The sequence below is a fragment of the Garra rufa genome, chromosome 7, assembly GCF_049309525.1.
Source record: "Garra rufa chromosome 7, GarRuf1.0, whole genome shotgun sequence".
In the NCBI taxonomy this organism is placed as follows: domain Eukaryota; kingdom Metazoa; phylum Chordata; class Actinopteri; order Cypriniformes; family Cyprinidae; genus Garra; species Garra rufa.
The window spans coordinates 9709915-9730282 of record NC_133367.1 but is presented as its reverse complement, the minus strand read 5'-3'; the positions used below and the strand labels follow the sequence as shown (position 1 = coordinate 9730282).

Genomic DNA, 20368 nt, shown 5'->3' with positions numbered 1-20368 from the left:
TAGTAACCACATGGTTGCTGATATCAAAAATAAAGGTTTTTAAGATTCTTGATATCACCCATTTTAACTAGTGAGAATATAATTGCTGATATCAAAAATAGCAATTGTCACTAGTGGAAATGTAATTGCCGATATCAAGAATGAACATTGTCACTAGTGAAAACTGAATTGTTGTTATCAAGAAGTCATATCCTGAGATGGTATAAAAGTCAAAACGGCTTGCCATACTAATCACATCAGTTGTGTTTGATCAACACTACGCCAAAACACTCAAAAAAGGTGTGTTTCGCCTAAAACGTGATTAATTTAGAATTTCTCTGGGCTTACAGGCGCGTAATCTGAAGCTCCGCCCCCGTACGTCGACACGTAAATTACGTAAGAGCGTCCGTATTTCCGCGCTGCGCCATTTCAGAGCGGATCTGGTCCAGGAATCAAACACACACACACACACACGGTTAGAAACACGCGATATCCACGGTAAGTCCAGCTTTATTCGCCTTTAATATTTTGCAGTAGACATGATTGTGGTGTTTGTGATGAATAAGTGCGAGCATTAGCAGACGGGATTGCGTTTCACCTAATTTGTGTTTTTTTCTTGCAGGCGCCATTTTACTATTGACCTAGATTAGCGATTAGCCGCCTTGGGGAGTCTTTAATTACACGTGTTAACTTAATGTTAGTCTAAATTATAATCGCAACATTTTCAGATTGTTTTTGACCGTTTAAAACCGGTGGTTCGTGTTTCACAGCGGTTTGTGTTTAGTCGCGTGTGAACGCCGTGCGCCATTTTGAGCAGCGAACAAAAGCAGACGACGCACGCAGACAATGGATGATAGTATTTGGTTTTTAACGTGTTGAATTGGTAAAACTTCCAAATTTAGATGAAGTTAAACAATATTGTCTATTACTATGCAAGCATGGTTGATTAAGTTTGGCTTTGATGCGGAATTGCATCTTTACATTGAATTCTTTCGTAACTTAGCTGTGTAAAGACGAATTAAAACTGTATCTACATGGCTTTTGGTTGATTTTCCAATGATTTGCCAATGCAAATAAGCAATTTTAGGTTTTGCCTAGACGGCATTAAACTGTAAGGTAAATGGACGGGTGTTAAGAGGGAAGAGAGACTGGTTTTGAGGGGGATGGAGACTGAAAGCAGCCACACCTCCATTAAGAGCATTAACACATCTGTCCCCAGAGATACCCAGCCTTGTTATTGAAATGAGTTGGAAACTGAAGCACATTGTGTTGTTGTTTTGCAGATTGAGCCATGCATCGCGACTGCCCTCTGGACTGTAAGGTGTACGTTGGGAATCTAGGAAATAATGGGAATAAGTCCGAACTGGAAAGGGCGTTCGGCTACTACGGGCCACTGAGGAGCGTCTGGGTGGCTAGGAACCCTCCTGGCTTTGCGTTCGTTGAGTTCGAGGACCCGCGTGACGCCACAGACGCCGTCAGAGAGCTGGACGGACGGTGAGTTTGAATTCCGACACGAACGATCAGAAAAAGTGATTTTTGATCTAACCGTTGTGCGATTTCACGCAGGACTCTTTGCGGGTGCCGAGTGAGGGTGGAGCTGTCTAACGGCGAGAAACGCTCTCGAAACCGGGGTCCGCCTCCGTCCTGGAGCCGACGCCCACGCGACGACTACCGCAGGCGCAGCCCGCCGGCCAGGCGCAGGTAAACCCGTTTTCCCGCTCACTTGTGTCTCCGTAGGTTGTGATTCAGAAGAAAACTAATGCGATTCTGCCCCTACCGCCAGTCCTGGAGGCTCCGCCGGTGCCGTGCGTCCCGGTTCCGACGAGCGGATGCCGGAGATCTCTTTGCTCCTCCATCTTCATTGTCATTAATAACCATTAAACAATGATCGACTGGGCTTTTCAAATTCTGATAGTGTGTTGAAATGCAGATCTGTAAGTGATTATGGGGTTAATTCCATGCCAAAATGCCCGGGTTACGTTTCACTCCAGAATTAAATTCTCTCAGCTTTTTTTTTTTTTTTTGGCACATTTTTCACTTAGGTTCTCATTGCCTGTCCATATTTTATGAATCGGTGGCTAATTTCTGTTTTCGTACAATCTCGTTAATACGTTTTTTACATTTGGGGGTGGGGCTTTTTCATTTTATTTTCTTAAAGTTGTCCATTTTAATACCATTTCATTGTTCGTAAACTAGTTATGTTTTCTTGTGAGATTGTGATTTTTCTGAATGCACATTCAGATTTGTCAATCAAATTTAATGCACTATAAGTACTATAACGCACTTTTAAATGACGGTAATGAGTCTTAATGTGATTTGTCCTAAAGTCTCAGTGCAGGAAATCTTAAAGTAGGCTGCTGTTTGTTTGTTTGTTTTTTCCTCTCTTTTGATTTTGGATTGAAATTCAACCTGGGCACTCATTTGTGAATTGCCAATCTGCTTGGCTCTAGTAATGGTTTACTGGGCTTCTTGTTTAAAAGCAGATCTGTAAGTGAGTATGGAGTTAATTTCATGCCAAAATGCCCGGGTTTCGTTTCACTCCAAAGTTAAATGTTTTTTGCATTGTGATTTGGCACATTTTTCACTCTTAATTCTCATTGCTGTAACACATCTTTTCATTTTAAATGTTTTTTCCCCCTTTTCTAAATCAATAATTTTCAGTCACTGGCTCGGAAAATAGTTACGTTTTCTTATGCACATGCTGGTTTGTCAATTAATCAAATGAAAGCAGTGTTATCCTTAAATGATAGCAGTGAGTATTAAAAAGGTGATTAATTGTCCTGAAATCTCAGTGCAGAGAACTATCACTGTTTCAGGCTTTGGTTCTTTTGATTTTGGATTGAACGTTGACCCGGGCGCAAATTTGCAAATTGGCCGTCGTAGCCCAGTCGCTAGTGTTCAGTAATCTGCTCGGCTCTAGTAATGGTTGGAAAATGCAATCTTTTGTTGACTTAACTTTACATGAAGGTTGTTTTTATTTTCTTATCTTATCTATATTAATAAAAATGAACCCCGTTGCAGAGTCACCACCATGCCTCTCCTCACCACCCTCTGAGTCAGTCTACTAGTCCTCTTTCAGCATCATGTGACCAGCGTGCCCCAATCAGCTGGCTGGGTTGGTGTCACATGACCCAGGCGTTGCCGGTCACCAGGTCGCACCAGCACATTGGTTCCTGAGCATGCCGTTGTCAGCTCCTCCTCTTCCTCCTCCAACCTTAACACCCAATCGGCAGCGGCCCACTTGCCATTCCTGACCAATCAGCGTTTTACGCTCCCCAATGTCTACACTACCAACCACCAGCAACAGCCTTCGGCTAACCAATAAAAGCAGGAAAAAGTCCACTACATCCAGCCCCCATCCGCAAGCCAGCTAATCAGCTCGCAGCATCTGGCCTGCACTTTCCCGCCAATTCTGCTCCCCGGCCGCCAGCCGCCTCCCCTTCGCCTTTTCTAGCTTGTTGAAAACCGAAAAGACTAGTAAGTTTTTCCTGCTTCATACAGTTCAATGCTGAATACAGATTTAAGATGAGGAGAAATCTCCTGTTGAGTTGAAACAAACAAACAGGGTTGGTATGAGATCTGGACAGACGTTGTTAAGCTTAGGGCAAGCAGACTGATGGGGAGCCCGAACGGAGGTTCAGGTTACAGAAGAAGCGTGGGCTTTGAGAGCTGCTCTTGCTTTTCTGTGGGGTTGTGTGCAGTGCGTTTCTGTTGAGTTTCTCCTGCTAGGGCACTACTGTTTTTGTCTAGCTCTCTGTACTCGAGCGTAACGCTCTTAGCGAGGGAGGTTCTCCCAAGCCTCATGTGTGCCGAGGTCTCCACTCCACCCCCGTATCGGGGCGGTGACGAGTGCGTTTGACCGTTAGCAGGCTGGAGTTTCAGGGCTTTTGAGGTGCGTCCGTGTGTCGATCGTGCGTTTACTCGCTCTGCCTCTTCTCTTCTTCAGATCTCCCAGGAGGAGGAGCCTCAGTCGTAGTCGCAGCAGGTAAGAATCCTTTCTTTCTTGCTGCTTTCCCACATGTTTCTTTTTCTGGAGCGCTTTCTCAACGTGCTGTTCTCCACTTGTCTAGATCTCTTTCCAGAGAGCGCCGGAGGGAGAGATCTCTGTCCCGTGACAGGAACCACAGGCTTTCACGATCTTTCTCCCGATCAAGGAGGTAAGTCTTGCTTTGTTTTTGTTTTTATCGTACCTACAATTCCAGCGATTGTCGCTCTGATATTGATAAAGGCCATTTAGGCAAATTTTCGACCTCTGTGTAAGTCACGACTCGGCAGTAGCGGGTGTTTTTGCGCACACGCATTTCCTGTTTATTCAGTCTGTCTGCCATTTTTGTTCAGACCAATTTAATGCAAATAGTCATTAATCAGGCTGAAATTTGAGCTTTATAGTGGTATTGAACTTGTTGTTTTTGTCAAATCTCAACTGTAAAGTTGTTTAAATGGTAGATTTTACTTTAGTATGGAGTTAATTGAGAATAAGTTAGAATTGGACTTTAGAATTTGTAATTCCGAAGAAAAAGACGTTTTATTTGAGAAAGTCAGAATTGTGGTGAGGAAATAACGTTAGAATTGCAAGATGTAAACTTGCGATTGTGAGAAAAATGCCAATTGCGAGTTTACGTAATCCTGAGAAATAAAGTCAGAATTGGACTTGCAACTTGCAGTTCAGAGAAAAACAATCTTACGATTGTATGTTTATATGCGACATGTCAGAATTGCACGATGTAAACTCGCAATTGTACATTGTAAAAATTATTGTACGAAAAAATATTGTAGTCCATGTTACAAGAGTACTTCAAAAAAATAAATGTAGTTTAATTTTAAAATTTTCATTTAATGTGGTTCTTGCCGTTTAGTAATTGCAGAATTTACTAGCAATTGCTAAGTGTAGTTCATTTTGTTTTCATGATAACGAATTAAGAAGTTTATATCCCAAAATTGAGGTAGAATTGCGAGATGTAAGCTCACAATTACAATAAAAACGTCAATTGTGAGTTTACGTAATTCTGAGAACTAAAGTCAGAATTGGACTTTATCGCGTGCAATTCAGAGGAAAAAACATTTTCTTACAATTGCATGTTTAAGAAAGTCAGAATTGCAAGATGTAAACTCGCAATTGTACATTGTAAATTTTTTACTTTAACGTTTAACTTTAGTTCAATGTGGTACTTGCAGTTTAGTAGTTGCAAAATTTAATTGTAACGAATTTGCAAGTTTGAGTTTTTAATCTCAAAATTAAGAAAAGTCACTGTGAGATGCAAACTCATGGTTACAAAAACATTAATCGTTTAGTATAGTTTACGTAGTTCTGAGAAATAAAGTCTCGTAATTCAGAGGAAAAAGACTATTGTGTACAATTTCTTGTTTGTATGAGAAAAGTCAGAATTGCAATGGAGAGACTCAAAATTGCAAGATGTGAACTCGCAGTTGATAGATTTTCTGTCCATGTTACAAGAATACTTTAATTTGTGTATTTAATTTTTTTACTTTAACGTTTAATTTAATTCAGAGTGGTATTTTCGGTTTAGTAATTGTGAAATGTAATAGCAATTTCCGAGAGTAGTTCATGATAAATTAAGACTCTTATATGCCAAAAATGAAGTCAGAATCGAGAGATATAAACTTACAATTGACGTTTTTCCTCATAATCGTGAGTTCACGTAATCCTGAGAAATAAAGTCAGAATTGGACTTTAGGATTTATAATTCAGAAAAAAAAAAAAAAGAATTATAAGATATAAACTCGCAATTGTGAGGTAAAAATTACAATTTATTGTCAGAAACGATCTTCCATACTTAAGAATATTGCTACCTAAACTTTGTCCATTTTCAGAAAGTATTTCAAACGACATCTAACAGTGTTGATCTTCTCGTTCACAGTCGTTCCAGATCTAATGACCGGAAATAAACCTCGGCGCCGAGAAGAACGTTGTGACGGAAAGCTCGGCACAGATCGAACACGTTTGAGAAAAACTTTGAAAAAGACTTGGAGTCCCCCATATATTTTTTGTTTTGTTTTTTTATTAATTAACATTATTTTAGCGGTTCTGTTTCCTTCTGTAGCTGCGGTTGTGCGTGTTTGCAGTTTTAATGCGACAGCATTCCATCTCACACTTTTAAGACTTTTTATTTGTGTTTTTTGGGCGCTGAATGTGATCGGTCCTGCTGCGCTGAGCTGGACCGTGTTTGTGTTTCTGTGCGATCAGATGGGGGAAGACGTAACGGCACTATGACGGCAGCAGGGGTGGAATGGACAACAGCTTTCATTCTGGTGTTTCTTTTTATTTTATTTTTCCTTGTAGTGTTTGTACTGTTTATAATGTTGATCTGAATTAAAACTCATTACAAAATGCTTTAGTCTCTGTTTTGTTTTTAAATACATTGTAAATGTAAAATGTTTAAACCCTAGACCACAAAACCAGTCATTAGGGTTCATTTATTTTCTGAATAAACAAGCTTTCCATTGATGTATGTTTGTTAGGATAGGACAATAATTGGCTGAGATGCAAGTATTTGAAATAAGCATCTGAGGATGCCAAAAAAAATCAAAATATTGAGAAAATCGCCTTTAAAGTTGTCCAAATTATGTTCTTAGCAATCATATAGCGACATTACTAATCAAACATTTAAGTTTTTATATATTTGCAGTAGGAAGTTTACTAAATATCTTAATGGGACATGATCTTTACTTGATATCCTAATGATTTTTTGGAATAAAAGGAAAAATCTAAATTTTTGACCCATACAGTGCATTGTTGGCTAGTGCTGCTTAAGATCGGTTTTGGAGTCCAGGATCACAAATAATGAGAGTTTTTGACATTTACTCTTAGCAGATGGTTTTATCCTAACAATAAACAATTTTACAGCGTTTATATTTGCAAATGTAAAAATGCTAGTTTCTTGTAAACATAAATGTAGCCTACATTGTACAGATTATTTTCTGAGGTTTGTATAAAAACGATTACTGGAGTGAAAATAATAATACTTTCGCTTGATTCAATGGTGTAGCCTACTTTCCGTTTTGTTATTGTGATATTAGCATTTACCGAGTTCACGGTGAGTTCGTGTTAACATACAATTAAGAATTGAATATGTAAATGTAGAAATTAAGGCTAATAAATGCCCAATTTATTTTTAATACTAACGAATAAAACCTCATTGTGAAGTGTTACCACAAAACGACTCTACTTTTATAAACATTAGTGTTAGCATAATGCTAATTCCACACGCTTGTTTTCGGTTTGTACACATAAGCTTGTGTACAGACACGTTGAAAATCCTCGTTAAATATTAAACTATGACCTTTGTTTGAGGTTTTGTTGTGTTCAGGCCGTTCGGAGCTTTTTTTTTTTTTTTTTTTTTACCTGAGGTACAGTTTAGCAAGTGTTTCAGTTGCTTGTTTTGGGTTCGATCGCTCTTCTGAACGATTTGGCGAGGGACAGATGTTAATTAAAAAAGTATAATAAAGAAGGAACCACAGTTTAAGGTAAATTACAATTAAAAAATATATATATAGTTGATGAGATAGATGAGATAAGCTTTTATTGTCACATACACTGTTACATGCGGTGAAATTGAACCCCTTTGACCATACAGGTCAACGAGAGGTAGCAAAGGAAAAAGACATTTGGAAAAGGAGGAGGCGTGAAACATTTGGAAAAGGAGGAGGCGTGAAAAAAAGCCCCTCCCATACTGTCCTTCAAGTAGGGCAGTGTGAGATCAGGGGAAAGAGAGGTAGCAAAGGAAAAAGAAATCAAGATGATAGTCCAATGTAGGCAACAGCCATCCGCCAACAGCTAGAGAGCGCTGGTCCAGACCCGCCTACCCACATCAGGGGGTGAGATGTGTTCGAGTAGAGGTGTATGGTGCTGTAGCTCCAGCAGAGGGCGAACAAGAACTTTAACTCTTGAGAAACCAATCCTACTAGCATTTTATTGTCATCATGATAAATATTGATATTGTACATCTAAAGACTTGAACTGATTTGTGTATTGTTTTAAAAAGTTTAGATTTCCTTCATTGTCAAGCAGAGACTCAACACTTGATGCAGTTATTAAATATTCGCGTTTAGTGCTATTTAGCACATTTAATTCAAGTTGGGTTAAAGTCATTCTTAAAGAAAGAAAAACGCGGATGGATGCCGGATTGGTGAGGTATAGTGGTTAAATATTCAATATTATCTAAATGTTGTAGTTTCATATCCTACATTACTCACCCTCGAGCTTCTGGTAAAAAAAAAAAAATACGATTTGATTTATTTAGTTTTATTTACTTTCCCCCTTTTTTTGAAGTTAACTGTTTGGTCATCCAAATTATTTAAAATATACCCTGGCAGTCAAAAGTTAATGTTTTTTTTATTATTATTGGTTTTGATCCAAAGTACAGCAAGAATACTAAAATTGTGAAATAGTTTTACTATTTAAAATAACTACAATTAATTAAAGTTTTGTATTTGAATTTTTTAATTTTCAAAGCTGTTTTTTAACGGCCTTTAGTGTCACATGATCCTTCAAAAACTCATTATGATTTGCTGCTCAAATCATTTATTATTATTATTATTATTATTATTATTATTATTATTATTATGAAAACAGTTGAGTAGATTTTTTTTTTGTGTTTTTTTTTTGTTGAGGAAATTAAATTTCAAAAGAACAGCATTTATATAATAATCACTTGTGATTTATTTTTAAAACATCCTTACTAAAGTTGTTGCTTTCTATCATTTAAATTTTACTGACGCCAAGTTTTTGAATATAGTGTTTAACGTTACAAGCGCTTTTTATTTCAGACAAATGCTGATCTTTAGATCGTTCTATTCATCAAATAATCCTGAAAAAGCTCTTTTAAATATCGATAATACTATTCAGAAATCTTTTCAAAAAGAAGGATTTCTGACGGATCGTGGGACACTGAAGACTGAAGAAATGATGCTGAAAATTCCGATTTTAAAATACGTTTGAAAACACATTCAAATAGAAAGCCGTTATTTTAAATACTAATTTATATTTTGGAAATATTACAAATTATACTGTTCGAAAACATTTGACCACGAAACTCAAGCCAAGGAGCCAAGAAATTCACCCATGTTTGAAAACAACTTGAGGTTGAATAAATTACACAACTGTCATTTTTCAGTGAACTATTCTTTGAACTTGCGTGATAACTTCTCAGACAAAAGCAGCCATTCATCATTGATTCTAACCTTAGGCCTAGACACCAGGGGTTTCTTAGGTGACTGATCACAAGATAACCTCTTACATAAGCTTGACTACACAATCCTTGCATTTCCCTCCGATTTTCAGAACATATGTTATGTAACCAGCTGACAGAGGCGTGGATGTTTTTAACCCTTTGTGTTATGAGTGTGTGGTGATGAGGATGAGGAAGAGGATGATGGATCGTTACATCTACTGAGGCATTACAGCCTTCGCTAGCATACAGAATAAAAAAAAAGTTTATGTTTATGTCTTTTAACTTTTAGGAATTAATTTAATATTCTTTTAATTTAACAAGTCAGTTTATTAAAAGACAAATATTGATTGTATAATTCAATTTCAATCAATACGAGCTAGTCAAGCTACAAGCTTCATGTGCTGATTTTAACACATCACAGAGTGAATAAACGTTCATTTAGAATGAATGAATCCGAATGAATGAACCAGAGTCACTCAAACTTACCCGCGCTTTCGCTCGCGGTACTCATTACTCCGTGACGTCACGCCCTGATGAGTCACCTTTCCCGCGGCTGGTGACTAGAGCTGCTTTTCGTGGGGTATCCTCGTGCTGTGGGATGTTATGTAATAACTCAGTCCTGTTCTGTCAGACTCCGGCCAAACCCGCAAACACCAATGAAGAGCGCTTAGTTAATTAGACAAAAGCATGTAAAGCCAATAAAAAAGGCCTTTCCTGTTCAATACCTGACTGCAACCGTCCACTGAACTCAATCAGTCTCATTAGCAAAAAGAAACTGACTAATTGACTGAATTCGTTGTTTATTTATTTGTAAGATATTTAATTATACATTAAATATGTTTCATATTGAATAAACGCAATTTATTTTGTGCACTTCTGTAAAAATGTAATTTATCAATACGATATCATCGTCCTCTGATTATGAACAAAGAAACGGAGGTATTTTTTAAAATATATATTTTTTTTTTTTGACAAAAATGACTAAAAATGGAACGAATTAATAAATAGTGGGAACGAATTCTTATTGTGGCCATGATTATTTCTTTTACTTTCTGTTAGCTGTTCATCTTGGCAATTGTTTTATGAACGATAGCTAGTTTTTGTACTCTGAACTCTCAAACTGGTTGTGATATAAACCCAGAACTCTTGACTTTTGTCCTTGCAATTTCGAATTTATATCTCTCAATTCTGTTTATATTCTGACACGGAATAATAATAATAAAAAAAAGTGCGCTAATTGTGACCTAGCTTGGACCACAAAATCAGTCATAAGGGTCTGTTTTCTAGAAATTGAGATTTATACATCATCTGAATACAAAACGGAATAAATAAGCTTTCCATTGATGAGTTGGTTTTGGACAATATTTGGCTGAGATACAACTATTTGAAAATCTGAAATGTGCAAAAAAAAAAAAATCACAATATTGAGAAAATCGCCTTTAAAGTTGTCCAAATTAAGTTCTTAACAATGCATATAGCGATATTACTAATCAAACATTAGGTTTCGATATATTTGCGATAGGAAATGTATTAAATATCTTCATGGAACATGAACTTTAATTAATATCCTTATGATTTTTGGCATTAAAGAAAAATCGATCATTTTGACCCATACAATGCATTTTTGCCTATTTCTACAAATATACCCATGCTACTTAAGACTAGTTTTGTGGTTCAGGGTCACAATTATTGTGAAAGTAAAAAGATAATTGCGATTTTTTTGTCTCTCACAATTCCATAATTTAATGTAACAGTTATGACGTTTTTCGTCAGAATTGCGAGATTAAAAAAAAAAAATCGCGTTTACCTTCTAATTTTTTCTTGTATCCATCCTGTGGCAGAAATTGGCTTCCAAATCTCACTAAAGACACTTATAATTATGTTTATACTGGGAATGACGGATTATAGTACAGTGAACTACGAGCTTCATTGTGTTTCTCATTAATTTTGAAGTTTTAATATGATGTTTGATTGAATATTGATTAGTTTGAGTAATAATAACTGCGCTCATGAGATTCACGTGAACCTGAGAGAAGTGGGCGTGGCTTAGTCATTTTTCAGGGCTCTTCTGTAATACTGTATTGTAAGAGAAACCAGTGTGTCATTCTGGGAGTGGCATTAACAGTCAGATATCTAAAAAAACAAATCTAACGAAAAAGGCATTAAAACACAGAGGAAGGGGAAAAAGATATCCTATGTGACCCTGAACCACAAAACCGGTAATAAGGTTAAATCTTTGGATAATTTCTGTCATTTATAAATCGGAAAGCTGAATAAATAAGCTGTCCATTGATGTCTGGTTTGTTAGGATAGGATCACATTTGGTCGAGATACAGCTATTTGAACATCTGAAATCTGAGAGTGGAAAAAAAATCGTCTTTAAAGTTGTCCAAATGAACTTCTTAGCAATGCACATTACTAATCCAAAAATTAAGTTTTGATGTATTTACGGTTGGAAACCTGCAAAATATCTTCATGGAACATTTTAATATCCTAATGATTTTTGGCATAAAATCAATAATTTTGACCCATATAAAAAATAACTGGACTAGTTTTATTCCTGTAGGAAATAAGCACTCAAATTAAACTCTCACGCTCGTGTAAAAATAGCGGGGGCTCTTTCTTTTTTTTTTCTTTTTTCTTGGGCGGCTCCGCTCCGCTCAGTTCAGAAGGTTCTGTTTTTTTCTATGACGCCGATCTCCTGGAATGTCGCGCTGCACGCGTTCACGTGTTGTCATGTGTTTACCGGGCTCTGTCCACGTGCTGCGCTCACGAGGCCCCGCCCATTTTCAACGGAGTTCATAAAAGTTCAGTAAGTCCAGGCAGAGGCAGCAGAACGTCTCGATTGAACTGATCCTCAAGTCTGGGATTGACTTACGCTACACTTTCACCTCAAGGCTCTTCTAAAGTTTGGTTTCGAACTCGACACTGCCGTTCAGGAGCTCTTAAGTACTTACCCTGCAAACAGCGAGTTTACCCTTTGACTTCACAGCTAAAAACATGTAAGTTATATGTTTACAATGTTTTGCACGTTCTTACTATTAGCTTGAAAGTTGTTGTGGTTTATGAGAACACCTGTTGGCTTTGCTTAATGCAAAATAAAAACAAAAGTAGTTTCTAACTCGACTCTAAAATCTCTGAGTTTGCTTTAAAATAACAGTAGCGAAGTAGTAAAACAGACTTCTCATGTAGAAACGTTGAACTGAAAACGTTCCCTCTAAGTTAAACCCATCATAATGTCTCGTTTTAATCGATTTTTGATCGCTGTTTGAAAGTTTTAGTGTTAAGTGAAATGTCACAGTGCTATCTGATGGCTACGTGTTTTCCACCGGCTCACACGAGCTTCAGCTTCACGTGGACTCAGATAGTAGTGGGCGTGTTTATATCACTTCTGGCCAATCAAACGAACGCTCGGTTTCCCGCCGCGGTCTTGAATTTATTCTAGCAATGGGCTTCACATTCCGTCATTTCAACCAACGAGGAGTCAGAACTGCGGTGAGCGAAACCAGTGATATGTAAGACATGATTCATGAATGATAGAAAATCTTAAACATGCTAAAACACGGAAAAAAGATTTTGACTAAAATCTTTGGATAGTTATTTATTATATATTACAGTTATAAGTTGAATTTATAATTTAGGAATGGAATGTTAAAAATCTAAAATGTAGCACAAAGATAATAAAGATTGTTTAGAACCTTTAAGATTTGGAAATGGCTGTAAAAGCTAAAAAGTTATTTTGATATTTTCAGTGTTCATTTTGAATTTGACAAGTTTTAGTGATTAAGTAGAATTTTAGCCAATGAGCTATTCATTTCGCTAAATTACAAAAAAAAGTGTAATTATTAGTAGTTAAGTATTACGGTTTATTACTGAGTTTATTTCAGTGTTAGTTTTAGTAATTCAGGACTTCAGCTCAAATATATGTATTTCATTTAGTTCTCAAAGCAACCTTTGGTTAGGTTTTTCAAGTGGAAGTTTTTTTTTAATGTTTTCATCTAATATTTATATTTTATGTTGTTTGAGATTTAATTGTAAAGTTTTTAAGTTTATTTTAAATTTGCGTTATATTGTCAGTGTTCATTGTAGTTTAACATAAGTTTTAGTAATTTAGTAGAATTCAAGCTATTAAACTATTCATTTCGCTTAATTACTAAAAATAATGTAATTATTACTATAAGTTTAAGTATTTCTAAGTTTATTTCAGTGTTCATTTGAGTAATTTAAGCGCTTCAGTTCAAATGTATGCATTTCATTTAGTTGCCAAAGCAAACTTTGGTTAAGTTTTTCTAGTGTAAGTTTTATAATGTTGTTTTCCATCTAATATTTATATTTTATGTTGTTTGAGATTTAATTGTAAAGTTTTTAAGTTTATTTTAAATTTGCTTTGTTATATTTTGAGTGTTCATAGTAATTGAGTACTTTAGTATTTTAATCTACGTTTTAAATTTTCAGCGTTTATATTGTTTTAGTGTTTACATTATAGTAGTATATGAGATTAATTGATTATTGATTTACAAGGTAAAATAATGTTCGTAATTCTGGTCTGTAGTTCTTGTCATAGTAAGGAAATCACAACGATTTTATAAAACGTTGAATATCAAAGTATTATTTCACAGAAATTGGAATTTAGTTCAGTAGTTCTGGTTGGAAAGGTCCTCAGAATTAATGACTTCCTGGAAACTTTCCCTTCACTAAGGCCCTTTGGGATCCACAACTAACTTCCTTATTGGATAAAACGTGACTCGTGAGCCACAATCAAACAATAAAAGCGAGAAAACAGTCATATATGGAGAAAATAGAAAAGTTACATAGCTTAACTTTAAGTTTAAACATTTCAATTTTTTTTTTTTTTTTGAGTTTAAGTTTCTAAATGTTAAGTAACTGTAACAGTAGTCAGTAATTCTGAAACTAAAATATTTGTAATCATAGTGAGAATGGTGTGCATCAGAGTAATGCGAGTTTAGAGAGTCCAGTGCTGAATTGTCACTGGAGCGTCAGCTGTAACTCTAGTGCTCTACTTTAGCTGGGGTCAGTATGTCAGGCTCCCTCTGCTGGTCAGACACACTCACTGCGCTCTTATCCAGAGGAACATGCCCTCACATGTCTCTGAAAATCTGCCCAGACATGCAGCCGTTCATGACTCACTTCAGCCTATAAATACAGCACACAGAGCAGAGAAACGCTCAGACATGACTGCACAGAGACGGAGACAGGTCAGGGAGGACACTCTTTACACAGCTGTGAGACTGAGACGGTGAATGTATTCTGACATAGTGGTTTTTTTTTGCAGCTTCAGGTCATGGCAATGCACAAGCGGATCCTGCGGACTCTCGGGAACGGCCCGACGCGGCGGAACCTCTTCGGTCCGGTGGATCGCGAGCAGCTTCAGCTGGAGTATCACAATGCCCTGAGGAAGGACCTCGAGGAAGCCATCCACCGCTGGAGCTTCGACTTTGTCACAGAGACGCCGCTGGAGGGCGGAGACTTCGTGTGGGAGGGCGTGTCCGGGGCGCGGGTGCCCATCCTGTACCGCACCTGTCGGGAGGGCGAGAACCCACGGTTGCGCAGGAAAGAGTCGGCGAATGGCGGTCGGGCTGGGCCGTCCCGCGCGGGTAAAGAGAACATCCCCAGAACCCCGGAGAGATTCTGCATTGTCCTGCAGGGCATCGAGAAGACGCCGGAAAAGAGGACAGAGCTGAAGAGAAAACAGACGAATATCACAGGTGAGATGGGCGGAGCCAAACCGCACTTACTGACGAGTGTCGAAAAAGTGTGACGTTTTTTTAAATGCTCATTTTAAATTAGCGTTGTTTTTGTATTTTCAGTGTTCGCTTTAATTTCAAATTTAGTTTTAGTAATTTAGTTGAATTTTAGCAGTTGAGCTATAACAACTTAAATTTGTTTATTTTTAAGTTTATTTCGTTAGTTTTAGTTGTTTTAGTACTTCAACTCAAACGTATTTATTTAGTTGCCAAAGCAACAGTTGGTTAAGTTTTACATGTGTAATCTAACATTTGTATTTTATGATATATGAGATTTAATTTTACCTCAGTGTCAACTTAGCGTCAACTTAAGTTTTAATCATTTAGTAAAATTTTAGCACTTGAGCTATTTAGGTAAATTACTACAACTTAAATTTGTAAATTTGCTTATTTTTAATCTAATATTTGTATTTTATGATATCTGAGATTTAATTTTATATTAGTGTCAAATTAGCCTCATCTTAAGTTTTAGTCATTTAGTCACATTTTAGCACTTGAGCTATTTTAAATTTGTAAATTTGCTTATTTTTAAGTTTATTACACTGTTAGCTTTAGTTATTTTAGTAGTTCAACTCAAACGTATTTATTTAGTTGCCAAAGCAACATTTTGTTAAGTTTTACAAGTGTAAGTTTTTTAGTTTATTTTAAGTTTTCATCTAATATTTGTATTTTATGATGTTTGAGATTTAATTTTACATTACCGTTATTTTTGTATTTTCAGCGTTCGTTTTCGTTTCAACTTAAGTTTTAGTCATTTAGTCAAATTTTAGCAGTTGAGCTATTTAGGTAAATTACTACAACTTCAATTTGTAAATTTGTTTATTTTTAAGTTTTTCACTGTTATTTATTATAATATTTGTATTTTATGATATTTGAAATGTAATTTTTAATTGGCGTTATTTTTGTATTTTTAGTGGTTTAATTTTAACTTAGGTTTTAATAATTTAGTCAAATTTAGCAGTTGAGCTATTAATTTAGCTAAACGTAAATAACGCCTTTTGTAATTATTAGTTTTAAGTTTTTCTGTTTATTTTTAAGTTTATTTCAGTGTTAGTTTTAGTAATTTTAGTACTTCAACATAAGCTTTTCAAGTGCAATATTTTTTTTTAATTTTTTTTTTTTTTAATTTTAGGTTTTTCATCTAATATTTGTTTATTTTAAATTTGCGTTAGTGTTATATTTTCAGTGTTTGGTTGAATTTTAACTTGCGTTTTTCGTAATTTAGTCAAATTTTAGCTATTAATTTAGCCAAATTACTAAAACTTAAATTAATAATTATTACAAAGGCATTCATTTAAGTATTTGTTTCAAAGTTAATTTTAGTAATGTTATTACTTCAGTTTAAACATTTATTTTATTTCATTTTAATTAAGTTTTTCATGTAATATTTATATTTTGTTATTTAATATTTAATTGATATAAGTTTGTAAGTTTATTTTAAATTTGCGTTATGTTTTCAGTGTTTGTTGTACTTTTAACAAGTTTTAGTAATTTAGTCGAATTTTAGTAATTGCGCTATTAATTTAGCTAAAATGCTAAAACTTACATTAATGCATTCGTAATTATTAGTAGTTTTTAAGTACTTCTTTATTTTAGTGTTCATTTTAGTCAAACATATGTAGTTTTTAGGTATTTTAGTTTATCATTTAGTTCATTTTAGTGTTAGTTTTAGTAATTTTAGCACTTCAACTTAAACACATTTATTTAATTTAGTGGCCAAAGCAACATTTGGTTAAGTTTTTCAAAGTGTACATTTTTTCATTTTAAGTTTTTCCATGTAATATCTATATATTATGTTAAGATTTAATCATGAAGATTAAGTTTATTTTAAATTTGTGTTATTACATTTTCAGTGTGCCTTTTAATTTTTACTTTTTTTTTTTATTTATTTCAATGACCTAATTAAGTTTTTCAATTAATTTATGCTGATTTAAATAATCCTAGTAATCCTAGTACAAAACGAAATATTTAATTTTTTTTTTTTTTTGAGAAAATGTTTGATAATGTGACATTTAATTGTAATATTTTAAAATGTAATAGTTTTAAAACAGGAGTGAAATATGAGTTGTTGAACGAAGGCGTGATTGAAAGTTTGTCTAATAATAGAAGCATTCTTATCGTCTCTCTCACTCGCTCTCTCTCTCTTATCTAAACAGATTTCTACCAGGCGAAGAAGAGGCTGGTGGCCACACCCCGTAAATCAGGACAATAACTCAAACAAACACACACACTCAGGAACAATAGTGTGTCTCGCCTGGACTTATGTTCCCTCAGGAGGAACACGGACACACGAGAAAACTGACGTAACCACCGCTTCTTCTCACTAGATCTTCTGTTTTTATACACCATCATCTACCTTTATCCTTTTCAAGAACTCTAAGTAATCATTCGTAGCGTTTGTGCATTGCAGTCCGTGCGGGAGTCACGGAACGAAAGCAAGAAACGCGACAGAACTGATCTTTCATCATGTTTTTTTGAATGTCATTCATTAGTAAGAAATTCTTTCTCTGTCATTCCTCTTCCTGTTTATATGTTTGCAAGTCGACGGTTAACATTTACACAAATTTACGATTAAGAAAATCCGCTTAAACCCTGTCAGATTCATTAGGGCGGAAAAGATTTCAGAATTTGTCTCGGGAGTGGGACCACAAAAATTACGACGGAGTTTTATTACGAACAACACGAAAACGCTGATTTTTTTTAGCGTGCGCATAAACAAAAATGCTTCATTGCACAATATTGTAGCTAATTATAAAAACGTTCGGTGCCAAATGTTATTTTTTTGACATATAAAACTATTTATAATTTTAACCCTTCTAAGCTGCCAGTATGTTCTCACACAACTCTCGTTAAAAAAAAAAATAAAAAGCTGCAATTACGTTCTTAAAACGTAAAATTATTGACAAACACTTGGCGTCGTTCGCGAAACACGAGCAGAATTAATTTCTCTACGAATTTTGTAAATTGCTGCTAAATTTAAGCACATGAATGTTTAACGTAGAATTCACGCAGAAGTTCGCCCTGCTTGCGTTTCGTAAACGCCGCCACTGCAACTACAGCGCATTTACAAACACTCTCAGTTTTACTTGTAGTCGTGGAAACACAAGTAATGTTTATTTGAAATGAACGTGAATCGCAGAAATGAACGCTAAGCTTTCGACACGCACTAATTGAGATGCTGGATATTTCATTTCCTAAGTTTTGCAAACGTTTCCAGCAAACGTTCACTGAAACTCCTGTAGTTCTGTGATCGTTCTTGTTTCCTGATACTTGTAGATGATTCCTGCGACCTGTCTGTAAATATCCTGTCAATGTCCGGATTATTCAATGGAGAATTGCACTTATTTGGAGTAGTGTAGCTTGCACATGTCTGTTTTTTTTTTGTTAAAGAGCTCAGAATATATGTATTTATTTTACGGTTAAATATTGTATTGTCGATTGACATGTAATTTTTCTTGTAATAAAGCTGTTTATGAACAGAAACTCTGGTTTGGTTGACTGTTGATTCTAAACTGTGTTTTAGAACGTTCAGAGAACATTCAAATGTAATGTTCCCATAACGTCTGCAAAATTATAAAATGGAACATTCCTTTAATGTTTGTACAACCAGGAAAAAATGTTTATGTTCACAGAATTGTATTTTGTTATTTCAGATTTAATTGTTTTAGTTTAAGGCATTTTAGTATGTCATTGTCTATATAAAGTATTTATTTAATTTAGTTGCCAAAGCAACATTTGTTGTTTTTCAGGTGTAAGTTTTTTAATGTTAAGTTTTTCATCTAATATTTATATTTAGTTTTAGATTTAATTGTAAAGATTTTAAGCTTATTTTAAGTTAAATTACTACAACTTAAATTTGTAAATTTGCTTATTTTTAATCTGATATTTGTATTTTATGATATCTGAGATTTAATTTTATATTAGTGTCAAATTAGCGTCATCTTAAGTTTTAGTCATTTAGTCACATTTTAGCAGTTGAGCTATTTTAAATTTGTAAATTTGCTTATTTTTAAGTTTATTACACTGTTAGCTTTAGTTATTTTAGTAGTTCAACTCAAACGTATTTATTTAGTTGCCAAAGCAACATTTGGTTAAGTTTTACAAGTGTAAGTTTTTTAGTTTATTTTACGTTTTCATCTAATATTTGTATTTTATGATATTTGAGATTTAATTTTACATTACCGTTAGTTTTGTATTTTCAGCGTTCGTTTTCGTTTCAACTTAAGTTTTAGTCATTTAGCCAAATTTTAGCAGTTGAGCCATTTAGGTAAATTACTACAACTTAAATTTGTAAATTTGTTTATTTTTAAGTTTTTCACTGTTTTAGTTATTTTAAGATTTTCAGCTTATATTTGTATTTTATGATATTTGAAATGTAATTTTTAATTAGCGTAATTTTTGTATTTTTAGTGGTTTAATTTTAACTTAAGTTTTAATAATTTAGTCAAATTTAGCAGTTGAGCTATTAATTTAGCTAAACGTAAATAACGCCTTTTGTAATTATTAGTTTTAAGTTTTTCTGTTTTTTAATTTTAATTTAATTTAGTTGCCAAAGCAGCATTTGTTGTTTTTCAGGTGTAAGTTTTTTAATGTTAAGTTTTTCATCTAATATTTATATTTCGTTTTAGATTTAATTGTAAAGATTTTAAGCGTATTTTAAATTGGCAGCATTGTTAAAATGCATTACTAAAACTTTAAGAAAACTAAGCATTTAAGTATTCTAATTATTTGTTTATTTCAGTTTTTATTTTAGTACTTCAGTTCAAAATATTTCATTTACATTTTGGTCAGGTTTTTCAAGTGTACATTTAATTTTTAATCATCTAATATTTAATTTTATGTCAGGTTTGGTTAAGTTTTTCAGGTGTAATTTCTTTTTTTCTTTTATTATTATTTTCTGTTATTTTTAGTTCTTTCTTATTTATTTATTATTTTTTAATTTTAGGTTTTTCATCTATTTGTTATTTTATTTTTATTTTATAATTTGCATTATTGTTAAGTTTTCAGTGTTCATTTACATTTTAACTTAAGATTTAGTACATTTCCGCAATTGAGGTACTTATTTGGTAATGAATTTAGCTACATTAGTAAAACGTAAATGAATGCCTTTGTAATTTTTTGTAGTTTAAGTATTTCTATTTATTTTTAAGTGTGGTAGTTTTAGTAATTTTAGTACTTCAACTCAAACATATTTTATTTATTTGCCAAAGCAACATTTGGTTACGTTTTTCAAGTGCAAGTTTTTAATTTTAATAAGTTTGTCATTTAATATTTTATTTTACTTCAGGTTTGGTTAATTTTTTCAAGTGTAAGTTTTTAATTTAAATACGTTTTTCATTTAATATTTTATTTTACTTCAGGTTTGGTTAAGTTTTTTATTTTAAGTTTTTCATCTAATATTTGTTATTTCAGATTTAATTTAAAAGATTTTAA

The 20368-nt window shown here is 34.2% G+C and overlaps 2 protein-coding genes across 2 annotated transcripts; both read left to right on the top strand.

The window, feature by feature from the left end:
• The first annotated feature begins 351 nt into the window (after positions 1 to 351).
• srsf3b (serine and arginine rich splicing factor 3b) lies at positions 352 to 6328 on the top strand. Its single transcript, XM_073844156.1, has 6 exons — positions 352 to 477; positions 1263 to 1473; positions 1546 to 1680; positions 3926 to 3964; positions 4050 to 4136; positions 5859 to 6328. The coding sequence occupies exons 2-6, from the start codon at positions 1271 to 1273 to the stop codon at positions 5884 to 5886; spliced, it is 492 nt and encodes a 163-aa protein (XP_073700257.1). The 5' UTR covers positions 352 to 477; positions 1263 to 1270; the 3' UTR covers positions 5887 to 6328.
• Positions 6329 to 11983: 5655 nt separating this feature from the next.
• cdkn1a (cyclin dependent kinase inhibitor 1A) lies at positions 11984 to 18418 on the top strand. The gene is made up of 3 exons (XM_073844169.1): positions 11984 to 12172; positions 14464 to 14896; positions 17092 to 18418. The coding sequence occupies exons 2-3, from the start codon at positions 14473 to 14475 to the stop codon at positions 17145 to 17147; spliced, it is 480 nt and encodes a 159-aa protein (XP_073700270.1). The 5' UTR covers positions 11984 to 12172; positions 14464 to 14472; the 3' UTR covers positions 17148 to 18418.
• The last annotated feature ends 1950 nt before the right edge of the window (positions 18419 to 20368 follow it).

Excerpts from the sequence above, each read along its gene's own strand:
- srsf3b (XM_073844156.1), top strand. The coding sequence starts at position 1,271 with ATGCATCGCGACTGCCCTCTGGACTGTAAGGTGTACGTTGGGAATCTA. Across the intron at positions 1,681-3,925 it reads AGCCCGCCGGCCAGGCGCAG|ATCTCCCAGGAGGAGGAGCC; the intron begins GTAAACCCGTTT and ends TCTCTTCTTCAG. Across the intron at positions 3,965-4,049 it reads CTCAGTCGTAGTCGCAGCAG|ATCTCTTTCCAGAGAGCGCC; the intron begins GTAAGAATCCTT and ends CCACTTGTCTAG.
- cdkn1a (XM_073844169.1), top strand. The coding sequence starts at position 14,473 with ATGGCAATGCACAAGCGGATCCTGCGGACTCTCGGGAACGGCCCGACG. Across the intron at positions 14,897-17,091 it reads AAAACAGACGAATATCACAG|ATTTCTACCAGGCGAAGAAG; the intron begins GTGAGATGGGCG and ends TTATCTAAACAG.